Source organism: Tenrec ecaudatus, chromosome X, assembly GCF_050624435.1.
Source record: "Tenrec ecaudatus isolate mTenEca1 chromosome X, mTenEca1.hap1, whole genome shotgun sequence".
Lineage (NCBI taxonomy): Eukaryota > Metazoa > Chordata > Mammalia > Afrosoricida > Tenrecidae > Tenrec > Tenrec ecaudatus.
The window spans coordinates 143353288-143370773 of NC_134548.1; the positions used below are offsets into that span (position 1 = coordinate 143353288).

The 17486-nt window shown below is 43.9% G+C and overlaps 1 protein-coding gene across 5 annotated transcripts in view; it reads left to right on the forward strand.

Annotated features, from left to right (window-relative positions):
- Nucleotides 1-11993, forward strand: part of SLC25A14 (solute carrier family 25 member 14) — a 40112-nt gene extending 28119 nt beyond the window's left edge. For 3 of the 5 annotated variants that reach the window (XM_075538916.1, XM_075538911.1, XM_075538914.1), the window contains 4 exons: nucleotides 1102-1226; nucleotides 2161-2296; nucleotides 10561-10641; nucleotides 11782-11993. In XM_075538916.1, coding sequence (XP_075395031.1) covers nucleotides 1102-1226; nucleotides 2161-2296; nucleotides 10561-10641; nucleotides 11782-11832 — 393 coding nt within the window. In that variant the 3' untranslated portion in view covers nucleotides 11833-11993. Of the gene's footprint in view, nucleotides 1-1101; nucleotides 1227-2160; nucleotides 2297-10560; nucleotides 10642-11520 lie in introns of all 5 variants that reach the window. The other 2 variants (XM_075538912.1, XM_075538915.1) reach the window with 1 other exon arrangement.
- Nucleotides 11994-17486: the final 5493 nt, after the last annotated feature.

Genomic DNA, 17486 nt, shown 5'->3' on the forward strand with positions numbered 1-17486 from the left:
ACCTATTTCTAGATATACATGCCTAAAACTATACCTCTATAAATAGCTTATGCCTCCTATTTCCTCTGTTTCCTTTCACCTTTCTTCTATCCCACTGTCATGCTCACCCTCCATTTGGCTCTCAGTATTTCCTCTGCGATACAGTGCTCTTGATCAACCCCCACCTAGGCATTATATGCCCTCCTCACCATCAATTTTTGATATCTTGTTGTTTTATCTCTGAGTCTTTTGGCTCCCCACTTCCTCTCCCATGTCTCCCTGGAACCACCGGTACCGTTGTTTTCTCCTTGGGATTGCTTGTACTGCCTATCTTATTGCAAATAGATATACGTTGAAAGGAAAGGAAAAAAAACAAAACAACCAAACAAAACAACAAAAAGACAATAGATAGTTCCAGATCTGTCTGCTGATCCTTATGTATGTTTTCTGATCAGGTTTCATTAGGTGCCAAGCCCTGTTCCCCAAGTCAGAGGTTTAATCTCAGAATTCCTTGGGAACTTGAGTATTTTGCTCCCCTTGCTGCCCAGTTGCACTCCCTTTGCATTTCACCCCATTTATTAATTGGATTGTCTTTTGTTGTTGTTGAGTGGTAAGAGCTCTTTATATATTATAAATCGTACTCTGGCTACTTAGCAGGTAAGATGATTTTCACATATTGTCTGGGATTCTGTGGTTAGTTTTTTCACTCTCTCAATGGTATTCTTTGTGCTTTTGAAATTTTGATGAAGCCCCATGGATCATCAGTTTTCTATAATTTGTGCTCTGTCATAGTCATGATTTTAAGTACAGTTAAGTTTGCACTCAACTACTAAAAGCTTGGCCATTTGAATTCACCCAATAGTGCAATTGTTCATAACATTGCAGCCATTGAAAGTGCTACAAAAGTATCGTTCAACTGTACTACACTAGGAGTAACCAACTAGGAGTTGGAATCAATGTGACAGTGAATTGAGAATATGAGTGTCCTAGGACTAACCATTGATTTGAAGGTGTGACCTCTATACTTTACACCTGGATTTTTCTGTGATTTTCAGCTTCTGATCTGTGTTTCCGACGCACCACTGACTTTCCTTTATGTAACTTATCCATTGTATTTTCCAGGGTGTGGTCCCAACAGCACAGCGTGCGGCCATCGTTGTGGGAGTAGAACTTCCCGTCTATGATATTACCAAAAAGCATTTAATATTGTCAGGGATGATGGGAGATACAATTTTAACCCACTTTGTGTAAGTATAAGGATCCCTGGTGGCACTGTTAGGTGTGTATTGGGCTGCGAAATGCAAGGTCATTGGTACAAACCCACTAGTTGCTCTGTTGCAGCAAAATGGGGCTATGTCTTCCTTTAAAGATGTACATCCTGGGAAACCCTATGAAGGGTCACTTTGAGTCAGAACCGACTTAATGGCAGTGGATTTGGGGTTGGGCTAATTATGATAGGTGGTACTCAGGTTATAGTGGCTGCATTTGGTGCATAAAAAAGCCTCTTTTACAGAAGTCCTTATGTGGAATTGGATCAGCGGAGCATAGGGCCTAAATGCCCCTAAAACCTCTCCCATTACCAGAATGTCACACCTCTGGGAAATGTGCACTTCAAAGGACCTGGATGCAGCGGCCACTTTAGAACTTGGTGACAACATCTAATACAGCCTAGTGGCTGTAGAATTTGTACTTATTCATTCACAGTCTCGATGTCATTCACCAACACCTCTTCTTATTTGCTCTGGCCTGATTTTGAATTTGCAACTAATCTTCTCTTCCTGGGAGTCAGGAAAAAAGCTGGGGAGGGGGACTTTACAGGGCCTGTGAAACAAAGCCATAGTTTTTGATGGAAAACTGTTGCCAGCCTCATGTGACATTTGATTCGGGTTGTAACCTTCATGGTCTTTTGAGGCTCAAATGCGTTTGACCCATGATGCCGTGGTCTGGAAAATGCACGCCTCTAACAGGCACTGGCTGGCACTTCCAGCTTAGAGAGCTTGTTCGTGTTACAGACCAAGGTGCTTTAGGAATGGCTTCCTTTCTCTTTAGATTGGAATAAAAGAGCAGGTGTCCGCTTTTGTGATGGGTTGGAGTTACCATGCATTTATTTCTGTGGAATTGGGGGTGAGGCAGGTGGAATAGGGGGAGTCTGTCTTCTAAACACATTGTTTTCATCTTTAGTTCCAGCTTTACGTGCGGCTTGGCTGGGGCTCTGGCCTCCAATCCAGTTGATGTGGTAAGAACTCGCATGATGAACCAGAGGGCGATTGTGGGGCACGTTGACCTCTACAAAGGCACTTTGGATGGGATTTTAAAGGTATGCACGCTGCCCACTTGCCACGGCAATTTCCTTTTTGGCTGTGCCTACGACCTCTCTGCATATGGGAGAATCATTTTTGTACTCAGATTGTCAGCCACCTCACAGAGCCATTCCCAGGCAGAAACGCTGCCTCCTTGGTGATTTGCTGGCATACAGCAGTCTTAATGTCACAGTTGCCGTTCGAATGCCTGGGGATGGAGACGGCTGTTCCTAATAAGACCAGCTAGTGTTGGGGAATGGCAAGACTTGTGACACGTCTTGCAGTTTGTCCACTGCAGACCCAAAGACCCTGGAATTAAAAAGCCAGTACTCATTTGCAGCTCACACCTTGGCTTTGAGGGTTCCTGATGCTGCCATGTTTCTAGCAGGACTTTGAACCCCTTCGTTCTAGTTTGACCTCCTGTTGAGATTTTGCCAGTCTGCCCCAGATGTACTGTATCAGACCCCACATCTAACAAGTTCCTGAGGTGTCTCACCAATGACGGCAGTAGATGGGGATGTTTGAACCAAATTGAACTAGTTTGAAGTCCTGATTTGTAGGATGCTGACTATAAATGGTGTTCTCTGTTGCCAGTTATTGCCTAGCAGGCAGCTGTCTAGTCAGTTCAGAGAAAGTGCAGCTGTATAACCAGTAGAGGCAGTCAGCGGTCCAGTTAGTGTGCCGGGGGATCATGGAAACTGGGGCTATCCGGTCCCTGTAGACGGTAGCAGTTTGAATAGCAACAGCTCACATCTTTTGCCTACTTTGCTGGGTACCAAGACCTCCCCTTCTGAGAGTGACAGTTGACCTTACTCCTGCCCTGTGAGGCAAAGCTCGGAGAACTCAGCCTGTCCACAGCCTCACAGCTATTAAGCTGCAGAGCTGGGATTTCAGACTCAGATCATCGGCTTCAACTAACACACAGCCTTTATGCTCTTAGCACCTTCCTCACGGTGCTGATGAAGAACTGGCCAGACAATAAAGTGTATCTATTGTTTGCAAGAGGAACCCTGGTAACATAGTGGTTATGTCTTGAGCTGTAAACTGGGAGGTCAGCAGTTCAAAACCACCAGCTGCTCTACGGGAGAAAGAAAGATGGGGCTTTCTACTCCCATGATGCGTTACAGTCTCAGAAATGCACAGGGGAAATTCTGCCTTTTCCTATAGGGTCACTTTGAGTTGGCATCAACTCCATGGCAGTGAGTTTGGTTTTTTTTTCTGTTTGTGCAGGAGTCCTGATGGCACATGGGTTAAGTGCTGGTCTGTTAGGTTCCAGGTTGGCAGTTCAAACCCACAAGCTGCTGTGAGGCAGTAAAACAAGGTGTTTTGGTCCCAGAACAATTTAAAGCCTTCAGAAGCCCCAAGGTCTGTCTGCCTGTCCTGTAGAATCGACCCTATGGGAGTGGTGTGCTGAGGGACTTGAATTTTTCTTCTTCTTTTTTCTTTTAATTGATAGGGAGTCAATGAAAGCTTCCAATCAGGTCCTATGTTGTGTTTTAAATAGCGAAGTCTGGCGTGGCGAGGAAGACCTTTAAGGAGATGGACTGACAGTATGGTTGCAGCAGTGGGCTCAAGCGTAAGAACAATTGTCAGGAAGGAGCAGGACCGGGCAGTGTGTCATTCTGTTGCACATAAGGTCACTATGGGTTGGAACCAACTTGATGGCACCTAACAACAACAAGAGCAATACGAAGTCTGATGCATTCTGAATGGAGCTAAGGCCGGGGCCTCAGCCTTGGGAGCACATTGGAACTACCTGGGGCGCTTTGATGCTTCCTTGTCTCCCTGGGGTCGTCTGAGACGCTCTTGGGGATCGGTAGTTTCAAAGTTCTACTGGTGACTGCAATGTTCACTGCAGGTTGCAAACCACTGATCTCAGGGGGTAAGGTCCAGAGCCAAGCTCTTAAACTGGAACTGACATCAGTGTCCCTTGGAAGGCTTATTAAAATGCAAATAGCTGGGGCCCTTTTCCAGGGAGTTTGAATTTTTCACGTTTCCAGCTAATACCGATGTTGCTCATCTAGCGACTACCCTTTGGGAACCACTGACCTAGAGTGAGGGACACTGATCACAAGGCTCTCCAGTCACTCAGAGGGAAGGCAGGCCTGAACTTGAATGTAATAGTGGAGGGCTAGGCAACGGGACAGAGTTGAGGATGATTTCATTGTTAAAGTCAACAGGATTAGGCTGACTAGGTGTGAAGCAGTGCGGGAGAAAGGAGGAGTCAGGTCATTCCAGGTTTTTGTTCTCCGTTACCAAGTGATGCCATTCGTTGTCAGAGGTGTCTCAGTGAGGGGCAGGTTTTGTGGAAGGGGTTATCGTTTTTTTGGATGCTTAGTTTGAGGTGCAGGACGAACACCGATGGGGCAGAGTTGGGTGTTCTCACCTCAGGAGAGTTCAGGGATAGAGAGAAGTTGGGACATCACTAGGCTTGGCTACTTCTTTGGCCTTTCCAGCACATTAGGTATAAAGCTCTCTCCACTCACAGGTATTCACAGGAGCAGTGATTCTCAGACCCTGGGCAGTATAAGGGGGCATCACAAAAGGTTGTAGACAAATTCTATTACCTTTTCATTCCATCCTCCCTTGAACATTTTGAAGCTGCCCTGTGTAGACTGGCACAAGCCCCCCAATATTTATGATACGCACATTGCTCTCTGAAAATCACTGACTTGGAGAGAGCAGCAGTGGGCCAAGGAAGGAACAGTGGGAAACACTGGTTTTGAAGAGCTGAGCAGGTAAGGAATGCAGCCCAGATGCTGAGAGGGAATAGGGACAGCCCCTAGGGCCCGGCAAACTTGTACTGTCCCTTTAATGTTAGGGAAATCTACCCTCACTCTTAAGTGCTGGAACTCACCCCTGCTGGCAGCCAGTTCTTCATCTCAGTCTTCTTCACGTTCTGGCTGTGCAGCTGTCTTGCCTGGGAGTAAGGCTACATAATTGTATGCACCAATTCCAACTCACCTCCAAGTTTGTCTTAACAAACACACTTATATCCGCCCCCCTGAAGTTCAAAAACCTTGAGGGAATTTTGGGAGGAGGAGAGGAAGGGGGAACCAATCGTAATGATAAACACATAACCACATACACCTCTCCAGGGGAAGAACAACAGAAACCATGGGGGAAGGGAGACAGTGGTCAGTGTGAGATATGAAAATTATAATTTATCAAGGGGTCACAAGGTGGGGGAAAGAGGAGCTGATACCAAGGGCTCAATAGAAAGTAAATGTCTAGAAAAGAATGAAGGCAAAATACCGTATATACTCATGTATAAGCAGAATTTTTCAGCACAATTTTAATGCAGTTTTTGTGGTAAAATTAAGTACCCCAGATGATATTCGAGTTGGATTATACTCGAGTATATATGGTATGTAGAAATATGCCTGATACAATTTGATGCATGGATTGTAATAAAAGTTGTAAGAGCTCCTAATAAAATGATCTTTTAATTTAAAAAAACCCCTTAAATCACACACACACAGAATGGGTGAATGCTGATATTTTGAAGAGAGTAAAGTTCAGAGATATGTGACATTCCATAGATCCTAAAAGTTTTTCCAAAAGATTGTGGTCTAAAGATTTGGTAAAGAGCATCATGGGAAAAAGTTTTTAAATTAGATATGGGCTAGACTTTTCTAAAAGGTTGTGGGCAAGTTATTAACACAGAAAATAATTCTGTACTTCATTATTATGCATGTGTCTATAAGCTTTCTCTCTATTCAGATAAAGTAGAAATCACAAAAGATGTCTGTAGACGCATGAAAGGAAGACAATCCTGAAATTCAACTGTCAGTTCTGTTTGCTAAGAAATTTTTAGCCCTCTGTCAAAAAACATTTTCAAGTTAATGGACACTTCCATGCTTTAAGTTAAAATATTTAAGATAAGTATGAATCATGTTTCTATTCTCTGCACGGAAGGTTTTTTTTCCAGATAAGTAACCAGCTGCTTACCTTTAACAGCTTAAATAAGGTCTTCCGTGTCATGACAGGAGCTCTTGTGGTGTACTGTTAACATGTTGGGCTGCTAACCCCAAGGTCAGCAGTTTGAAATCACCAGCCACTCTGAGGGAGGAGGAAGTTGTGACTTTCTACTCCCCTAAAAGAGTTCTAGCCTCAGTGACCCTCAGAGTCACTTCTACCCTATTCTATAGGGTCACTGTGAGTCAGCAACTACTCACTGGCAGTGAGTTTGGTTTTGAGTTCTGTGTCATTGATGTACTTACTCCTTCTTTTATTTGCAATGAAAATTCTTTAAAGTGATTTTGTTTGACTGTACATACTTGTGCATAAACCGAGTTTTTCAGCACATTTTAATGCAGTTTTTGTGGTAAAATTAGGTGCCTCGGCGGATATGCAGGTTGGCTTATACTCGAGTATATATGGTATATTGCCACATTTTACAGCATTATCCTTCATTCTTTTGTATTTTATCTTCAAGAGCCTCCAACCACTTTGGTAAATGGCGTTTTACAGGGTCTGTGGGTATCTCGGATGACCTATCAGGTAGGTCATGAAGGAGTGAGACTCAGGAAGGCCAGAAAACCTATAGGGATTTCAGACCCACAGATCCCAGAGGGGAAACCAGTGGGCACGCTGTGGTACAGGGCCACGCACAGGGCTGCACCCAGGGACAAGGTGGCAACATGCAACTGCAGGCAAGGGCTTTGTATTGTGGGGTGGGGTCTCCAGTTAGGATGTGCATTCTCCTCGTGGGAAACCATATGGGCACAGCTGGGAGGGGCGGTGGGCAACAGTTGTTGAGGAGAGAGGCTACATGTGCGACTAAATAGGAATAGCCGGGTCCAACATTGGGTGAAAGGGCACCTGGCCAGAAAGAAAGGATGCCAAGGGAGCTCAAACTGCAGGCTCCAAACTGGCTGTACAGCAACTGGGGATCATGGCATTCTTCTCTACCGGAGACAGGGACAACTGGGAACCTTGGTTTATCACCGCAGCTCAAAGCTCCTCTCCTGGCTCCTCTTGGCTCCATGGCTTTACACGATTTGACCCCCTTTCCTGTTACAGCCTTCTCTCTGCCACCTTAATTTTCTATCCTAGGCCTTGCTGAACCGTGTCCAAGCGTGCACCACACTGTTGTACACCTCCCGCCGTGTCTGGCTAGCCCTGACTCATGCTTCAGCTCTCAGATAGAATGCTGCTTTTTAGCCAAAGCCTCTCTGACCACTTGACTAGCAGATGGGCCCATAGTGGTTTGGTGGTGGTGGTACTTTGTCATAAAAGTCATCGATTGAAAGTATATAATTCAGTCCTCTTAAGAAACCCACAGAGTTGTGCAACTTTAACTTTTATCTAAGTTTAGAATATTTTTGGAGCCCTGGTGGCATAGTGGGTTACACGCTGGGCTGCTGACCTTATGGTCAGCAGTTTGAAACCACCAGCCACTCCTTGGGAGAAACATGAGGCTTTCTACTCTTACAGAGTTCTAGTCTCAGAAACTCACAGGGGCAAGTCCACCCTGCCCCATAGGGTCACTATGAGATGGAATTCACTCAGTGGCAGTCAGTGAGTTGTGAGAACGTCGCTCTCCCGCCAAGAGAAACCATTCTCGTTAACTCTCACCTCACCTCTCACCCCAGCCCCGCAGCCCTAAGTGACCCCACATCTGTTCTCTGTCTTCATAGATAGGCATCTCCTCACCAGGTCACATAGATGGACATTTTTATGATTGATTTCTTTCTCTCAGCATAGAATGTTCAAGGTTTGTCCATGCTATCATGTGTACCAGTACTTCCTGCGACATGCTAGGTTGCTGAATAGGACTTCACTACATGACTCTAGCCACTGGGAAGCCAGTGGTGGGCCTCAAGCAGGGAAGCGACATGATCTGATTTCTAATGTTGCAAGATTGTCTGACTTCCAGGTGAAGGCAGCAGTCCAGTGCAGAGGCCATTGCGCTGACAGGTGAGGGGCTGAGTTCTAGCTCTGGAGTCTAGGATTCAGTTGTTTATCTACATCCAAGGTGGATTTAGGCCTATTTTCTCAATTTTCCCACAACAGCTGGGTCTGAGACCCTTGACCTTTGTTAAAGATCCATTGGGAGAAGCCTATTAGCCTGATGTTTTGTTCTTTAAATATAGCCATTAATGCTATTTGCTCCAAAGCAATGGTGACGAAGGAACATTAGCTCATGTTTTCCATTTGGAGAAGGAGCAAGTTACAAGTGTTTTGGATAAGGCATATTTTACCAGCCTGACTTTTCATGTTATTATTTTATCCAACCGTCTCCTGTTGTTAGTATAAGTGGTAGGTTTCGTGTCACTAGTGGAAAGGAAAAAACCTTCTTCAGCCCCTGAAACCAGGGGTAACATGCTATAGTTATTTGATCACTACCTGTCTGTGATATAGGGAGTCCTGGTGGTGGTGTGGTTTTTCACTGGGCTGCGAGCTACGAGATCTGCAGTTTGAAATCACCTGCCACTCTTCAGGAGAAAGACTGGGCTTCCTACTCCCATAAAGACTTACAGTCTCAGAGGCCCACAGGGGCAGTTGTACTCTGTCCTAAAGGATCACTAGGAGTCAGCTTCGACTCGATGGCAAGGAGTTTGGGTTCTGTTGTTTGGTTTGTTATATATGGAATATTTCTGCTGCTATATTTCAACACCATCAATTTATGACCTGAGAGAGAGGAGGGGGGGGAGAGAGAGAGAGAGAATGAATTTATTTTAATTCTCATAGCCACTCAGCTGCTGTATACAGGATCCACATTGTATAAAGGAGGAAACCAAAAACAGTTCATTGTGTGCCCCTCACCTAAACCTCAAAGCTGTCACATATGGTAGGCCAAGACATTACATAGTGTTTGTAGTGATGGGACAGATTCTGTGTTAGTCTGGGTACATTAGAGAAACAAATCCACAGAAACTCATGTATAAGAGAGAGTTTTATATAAAGGGTAAGTGCACATCAAGAAAACATCCCAACCCAGTGCTGCCCAACCTACAAGTCCAACATTAGCCCATATGTCCGACATTAATCCACAAAGTCTTCCTCCACTTCACAAAACACACGCAATGACGCTGGCTGCAGGAGGAAAGCCAAGTCAGTGAATGGGTAATCATCTCAACACTGGCGGGGGTCTTCACATGGTGCTCCAGCACCCAAGGCTGCATCAGGGTAGGTCCATGTGGCTTCTCCTCAGGGATGTCTTGCAGGACGTGAGCCTTGCAAGCTAAAGCAGGGAACTGGCTAAGCCAGCTGCACCCTGACCCAACCATCACAAAGCAAGAGACCCGAGAACTGGAAAGGTGAGGCTCACCGAGCCATTTATCTCTCCGCCCTTCAATTAACCCCACATGTGTTTATCGGCCAGGTTGGCACAATAAACTCTTAACTATCTCAGATTCCAAGAAGGATTATAACATGCCCAGCTCCCCAGTCCTTTATCCTGCTTTCAATTTCTTCCCAGTGCTTACTATTATTAGATAGAATACATATCAATTAATATATTTATTGACTGGTTGCCAGCCCTGCTAGAATGTATACTCCATGAGGATAGGCACTATATAAGTTACCTATTACTGTATAACAAATGACCCTAGGACTCGGGGGTCCTAAAACACACATCTATTTTCTCAAAGTTTCTGTGGCTCAGGAATTCAGGAGCAGCTTAGCAGGGTGGACCTGCCCAGGCTCTCTCTTGAGGTCAGCCAGGGCTGTAGTCGTCTGAAAGCTTGATTGGGGTTTGGAGATATACTTTGAAGCTCACTCGTGTGCCTCTGAAAAGCAAAAAAAAGCTGCTTGCTAGAGACCATGATTCACCACATAAGCCTTTCCTCATGATCTGACAGCTGGTTTCCCCCATAGTGAATGATCTAAACTAGATTGACAGAGGCCTTATTAGGTATAAAAGGCTTGTTGTAACATTTGTGTTGGAAGTGGCGCATGTTCTCTACTGCCATAGGCCACACAGACTAATCCTGGTTCATTGTGGGAAGGGCAACACAAGGGCCATCTTGGAGGCTGGCTACCACAAACACACTTTCTATGTCATGCTCACTGTTCCCAGCATTGAGAAGGATGCCTGGCATGTAGTATGTGCTTAGTAAGTAATTGCTGAATTAGTGGGTGGATCGAAACGACACGAGTTCAAAATGTATGTCTTTTTAGAAAAGACTATTCCTGAAGCCATGAATTGCTGGGGTGGAGGCTAAGTGATGGGATAAGGGTGGAAAATACGTATTCAAATAACAGGGCTTGTTGTTAAACAGGGGTTTCAAAAGAAAGGGGAACTTTATTTTTCGTCTTGTCTCTTTTCCCCCAGATGTGGAAGCACGAGGGCTTTTTTGCACTCTATAAAGGATTTTGGCCAAACTGGCTTCGACTTGGACCCTGGAACATCATTGTATCCTTTTGGAATGTGAGAGTGAAAGCCTAGTTTTAAGCTTCCAGGTTATTCAAGGCCCTGGGAAGGAAATGTTGATCATGGAAAACTTGAGGCACACGAGAAACTCAGCCTGTCTCAGTGGTGACCCTTGAGGATGGAAAAGAAAGCACCCTCACTTGGAGGCAAATATAAACTCCCGAGAGAGTAGGAGAGATGTGCCCAGCGTTTCCTCTGTAAAACACACGAACCACCAGCATAGCCTCTAGAAGAGGCTGTGAAGCTTTGGGAAGAAGGCATGATGGGCAAGTGCCCATAGGAATGCCAACGATAAGGTATCCTGGTGACCACCAGGAACGGTAGACCTAAGTATAACATGACACCCATTCATAGAGTGAAAGAACCCAGAGCCAATTAGGAGGACCCCTTCCTCATGGGAGACTCTCCTCACTGGAGCTGTGTTTGAACGGAGCATTGCAGGGTTGAAAAGCAATGTGATGCACCTTCCCTGAGTGATGGTTGACAGAGAGCTGCCTTCTCCATCCTTAGAATTTCTCTGATCACCTACTCTTTGTAATAGTGACTCCAACACTGACACAGGGTGTCATCAATGCTCTGGCAGATTTGTGTACATAGAGTCCCTGAAGATGACCAGTAAAGGTTTAATCATTAATACTGCTAAGGGCCAGCGATCCTAATGGGCTCATGGTGAGTACTCAGTACATGATTACGGCGGGTATTTGATCCATGATTGATTTGACCCAGAGCAATTTGTTGCCTTTTTTAAAGGCTTTTAAACAAGAGAATAGACTAAGTACCTTAAGAGAATGCAGTGAACGTTTGTCAACATGGTTTGGTTTTTTATATCCTTCTAGTGATCTTCCATGACTTCTGTCTCAGTTTTTTATTACATATGAACAGCTAAAGAGGCTTCAAATCTAGGGACTGAATTATATGCGAGCCCAGCCCTGCTCATCTCTCTACTTTCCACCCCTCTCCCCCCACCTTTTTCCTCCCCGTCTTCTACTGTATTTTGAAAATGTTTTAAGTGTTTGCTGAACCTGTGGTCCTCCACCCCAACCCACCCCAGGCTTCCTGACTGAAAATCAGTATAGGGCTCCAGGTGTTTTGTGTTTCTGTGACTGTGTTAACTTTTCCCAGAGAGGAAGTGTTAACGTTGAGACTCCGGCCCCAGATCGGTATCTTCTGTGAAGATGGATACAGATGGATACTTTTCAAGATGGTCGTCTTTCAACTGGGTTCAGTGGAGGTGGGAGCCCCAGCTGTGGGCTAGAGCAGAAGGCATAGGCGAGAGGAGTTACAGCTGTGGATGTTTCAGACCTTGGTTCTCATTAAAGTATTTATTGGCAAAATTACTTTGACTTTGTCGTCCTTTAGTGTTTGCTCTTGTGCTAGCTCGCGAAGTTCCAGTCTCTGCAGAGAGATAGAGAGAGGAAAAGAAAGCAAAGGTGACTATGAAATTAAGTAAGCACAAGGCAGGATTAGGGCTTTCATCCATGGATAGTTCGGGAAAGAGAATGAGTGCATTATACTTCACCATAGCCATTCATTACCATACTTCCACACTGCAGGCCAATGGTTTTATCCTGAACAAAAATCCACAAGCAAAGCACTCATCTGGAAATGTCCACAAATAAAATGCAAAAGGCTTACAGTGGAACCTGTGCCTATGGTTCTAATTGCCTTTCGGGGAAACAGCTCTGGCTGCTTGCTTGCTTTTTCCATTTTCTTATTTTTTTTAGTTTTATTGGCATGTCATTCACGGACCATACAATTCAGTGGTGTGACTATATTAAAAGAGTTGTGCAGGCATCACCACAATCAATTGAACATTAAAAAATTTTTGTATCCATTATTACTACTATATGTACTTGTGTATAATCCTAATAGAATATCAGCGGAGGCACTTAATTTTACCACAAAAACTGCATTAAAAATGTGCTGACAAACTCGGGTTATACACAAATATATCCAGTAGCTCCCATTTCCCCTCAACCACTTCTGCCATAACCCTGAATAACTATTAATCCTATCTGTATGTAGGTTTACCTATCCCAGATTGTTCTATAAAGAAATAATACTCCCCCCTTTCAAAAAATCCAATAACAACAAATCCCAGAAAAACCTCAATCCAAAAGAAAATAGGAAATAATAAAATGTAGAACAAATTATGAATGGGTGAAAAAGGAAAACAGACAAGTATTGCTAAAATTTTTTAAATGGAATTTTATTGTATTGTTGGGAGTTTACACAGCAAATTAGGTTTTCTTTTAATACTTTCTATACAGTGTATTCACTGATGTTGGCTACATCTTTTTTTTTTTAATCCAAAAGAAAGAAAATTGAAAAAAGAAAAAACTGAGAATGAAGTAAAATGGAAAAGTGATGTTAAGTTTTAGTCTAACTGTATCTGCATTAATTCACTTTCTGATGTACTCTGAGGCAACTGAAGAGGCTTCAAATCTAGGTACTGAATTCTATTTGAGCCCAGCCCTTCTCATCTTTCTACTCACACCCACTCTCCCCCCGTACCCGTTTCCTCCCGGTCTTCAGTATTTTGAAAATGTTTTGTGTTTGCTGAACCTGTGGTCCTCCACCCCAACCCACTCCAGGTCCCTGATTAGTGGTTCAATGATACTCAATGGAAGCTTAATCCAAGTGGGGATCCTGCAAATGGATTTGGGGCTTTCACTGTCATTCATAACCTTCTGCAAGCCTAGTGCTCAGGATTTAAACTCTGATACAATTCCCTCCTCTGGTCTTGGATTCTATTATTTACAATCCTTAGATCATACAGGCTGGTGTGCTTAGTTGATCCCTCATGTAGATGGCTGGTTGTTTTCAGACAAGCCTTTACAAGCCCAGAAACTACTCTTACTGATAGCCAGATACCATCTGATTTCTTCATCACATTTGGGAGCAGAGTTTCTATGGAGAAATTAGGGGTTTGGTTTTGCATATATTTGAAGTGCCTATTCGTCTGTAATAAAGATACGGAGTAGACAGTGGGACCAATGAGGTGGGGAAGAGTGGAATTCAGAGAAGTATTGATTGGAGATGTATATTTATGAGTCATCAGTACTTAAAGCCATGATACTGAATGAGCGCATCAAGGGAGTAAATATCAACAGAAGTCCCAGAACAGCTTGGGCACTCCGATGCAACTAAATACCCAGCCTGAAGTTACCTTAAAAAAACCCAACAAACCAAAAAACAGTGCTCCAGTGATGGGAAGAAGAGTGTGTGATAAAGGATCATCATTACATGTCCTGTCCATGGCATTCCCCCAAGACACAGTGCCAGACTGATCAACGAAAACACCTTAACACCAATGCCATTCTGGGGGATGGCCTTGGAGGAGAAGTTCCCAGGGAGCGCTCACCCAGCACACCTACCTAGGGACTGCCTCACAAATGCCCCACTCCTTCCCTGCCTTACTACAACAACTGTTGCTTGCTCAGGGGGTCATGGTGGAAGACAGTGTGGATCAAACCATGACCCTATCACCTGCCACAGGGTGACAAACAGTACTGCCCCTCCGTAAGTAACCTTGTTGTAAATAATAAAAGTCCATGTCTCCCAGAGTGTCTACTGGTCGGTTTTCTGGGTTCTCAGTACCTACTCATTGGGACAAACAGTCTCCATTCAGGGTGGCACCTCATAATGAGTAAAGAAGGAAGAGAGGGTCAGTTATTTTCCATTTGAAGCTATGAAATATTTACACAGATTACCAAAGATAAAAGGATTGCTGTTTTGATAGTAGTCATAATCATGGACAGAAAATTAAAATGAAAGAATTTGACTTTAACAGTTTTAATTTTGGTATTGCTGTTCTGGTTGTTGTAATGGTTACGCTCTCAGCTGTTCACTGAAAGGTTGGTGGGTTGAAAGCACCCAGTGGCTCCGTGGGAAAAAGATATTGGGCATCTATTCCCATAAAGATTGTAGCCTAGGAACCCCTATTGGCCAATTCTTCTCTGCTATATTGGGTCGCTATGAGTTGGTATCATTAAACAGCACCTAATAACACCCTGTCCATCTCACTCATTGCCATTGAGTCAATTCTGATTCTAGAACTGCCCCTGTGGGTTTCTGAGACTGTAACTTTACGGGAGTAGACAGCCTAATCTTTCTCCAGAGGAACAGCTGGCAGTTGCAAATTAACCTAGTGCTTAACAGCCCCATGCATAACTCACTACACCGGCGGGTCATGAGTTAATACAGCATTCCCTCAGGCAACCAATATGGTGAATGTAGTTTGGTTGAGCACTAAAGGTTAACCCCAGTTCTACAGTGAAATATGCTGTAGAAAGGATGTCCAGGCAGTAAATTAAGATCTTTCTTATTAAAGATCTTTCTTTACACAAAGCATAGTGGTTACATGTCGGGCTGCTAACCACAAGGTCAGCAGTACAAATCCACCAGCAGCTCATTGGGAGAACGTTTTGACTTTTTATGTGGTGAAGAGAGCAGATGGTGGCCAGTTATCAAAAGACACTGCATTTTTGGGTCTTAAAGTCTTGAAGTTAAACAAGCAGTTATCCAGCATGGAAGCAAATAAGCCCACATAGAAGAGGCACACCAGCCTGTGTGATTATGAGGTGTCAACGGGATCAGGTATTCGGTATCTAAGATCCCAAACAAACAAGTATATTGATGCAAATGAGGGGGTTTGTAGTGGAGACCCAAAACCCGTCTATAGACAATTGGATATGCCCCCACAGAAGGCTTATAAGGAAGGGGTGATTCAACCAGGGTGCAGTATAACACGGATGAAACACACATCAGTCCTCTAGTTTCTGAATGCTACCTCCTCCTCAGTACCAGGACCCAGTTCTACCTTACAAATCTGACTAGACCAGAGAACACAAATTGGTACAGAAAGAGCTCTTGACACGTGGAATTCAAGGCAGATAAACCCCTCAGGAACAGTAGTGGGAGTAATGATATCATGAGGGTAGGGGCATGGTCAGGGAGGGGGAGGAAGGGGGAACCCATTACAAGTTTGGACATATAGAACCCCCTGAAGGGGATGAGTAACAGAAATGTGGGTGAATGGAGACAATAGACAGTGTAAGACACGAAATAATAACAATATATAATTGATCAAAGATTTATGAGAGTGGGGGAGGGAGTGGAAAAAAGAGGAGCTTATACCAAGGGCTCACTTAGAAAATGTTTTGGAAATGATGATGGCAACATATGTACAAATATGCTGTATACAATTGATGTTTGGAATGTTTTAAGAGCTGTAAGAGTCCCCAATAAAATGATAACAAAAAAAGAGTTACAGTCTCTGAAACTCACAAGGGGCAGTTCTACGCTATTATATACGGTCGCTATGGGTTGGCATCGAGTTTTTTAGTTTTCTTGATGCATAACATTTGAAGGAATTATTTTGCACATTTAAGTAAAAGAAGCTATAATACAAAAAGTCACATGATCCCATTTATATATATTAGGAGCCCTGGAGGCATAGAGGGTTACACATTGGGTTGTCAACCAGAAGGTAAGCAGCTCAAAACTACTAGCCGCTCTGCAGGTGCACGATGGGACTTTCTACTCCCGTAAAGAGTTACAATTGTAGGAAACCCATAGGGGTCGTTCTACCCCATCTTTTAGGGCCGCGATGAGTTGGAATCAACTCAATAGCAGTGTTTATTTTTTTAATCTACATACTGCTTTTTTTACATGCCAGGTTTTGTTCTAAGTGTATTATATTTATACATCTCTGTTCACGTCCTTGAAATCTCTCTATAAGGTAGAGGTCGTTATGGCCATTTTCTCAGATGGACAACTGAGGTAGAAAGAGGTGCAGTACTTGGCCACTAGGAGGTGACAGAGCTGGGACTCTAAGCCATCCTGTGCTTACAGTCACTAAGCTAGAAATGCACTGACTTAGTTACAGGCTCACTTAGAGTTTATGGCAGGTAAGCAGCAAAGACTATTGATTTCATTAATTCCCCTATCTTTATAGCACCCTGGGAGAAAGTAGGTCGATGGTTGGTCCAACTCTTGACACTTATCTGTAATTCTGGATTTAGATTCTGTTCCTGGAGAATGGCGACTGTGACTATATCATTTGCTCCTGGACTTTCTTCCCTCTATGACGTCCTTCATCACTACCCCATCCTTTCTTCTCCCAGTCTTAAGTGAGCACAGTTGCCCAAGGATCACACACAGGGTCTTGCTTGAAGATAATGGGAGGTGGCACACCAGAACCACGCGTGGACATATTCCTCTTGCCTGTTCGACTATGTATTGAATAACTTGAAACCATTGCTACAGATGCCCTTGGGTGGCAATTGTAAGCATTTGGACTAAACTTCTGATGACCTCTTCTCATCCTCGCTCCTCCAAGGCAAAGATGTATTTTGTTATGCATGTAAACAAATTTATAGGAGGCATGACTAAACTATGAAGAATCTGATGATGAATAATTCTCCAGTATGAAAACATATCACTGAAGAGAGAACATGTTTTTGTTAGCCAACCCAGTGGGATCTTGTATATAAATTAAAGTCATAAAATGGCATTTTCTGGTTGTTGCATGTGCTGCCACTGGTGTTGTTAGGTTGTTGTTGTTGGCTCCCACTCCTAGCAACCCTGTGTCCAACAGGAGGATGCACTAAGGGGCCCATTGTTGCAGCCACTGTGACGATCCCATCTTATCCTGGGCCTTGCTCTTTTTTGCTGCACCTCTGTTAGCCCAACATGATGTCCTTCTCCAGGGACGAGTGCCTCCAGATAACATGGCCAAAGTATGTGTAAGTGAAAGCAATCAAATTATGAAATAACTATCTTCTGTCAGAATGATCACATTGATCTTAATTCCTGGGGTTTCG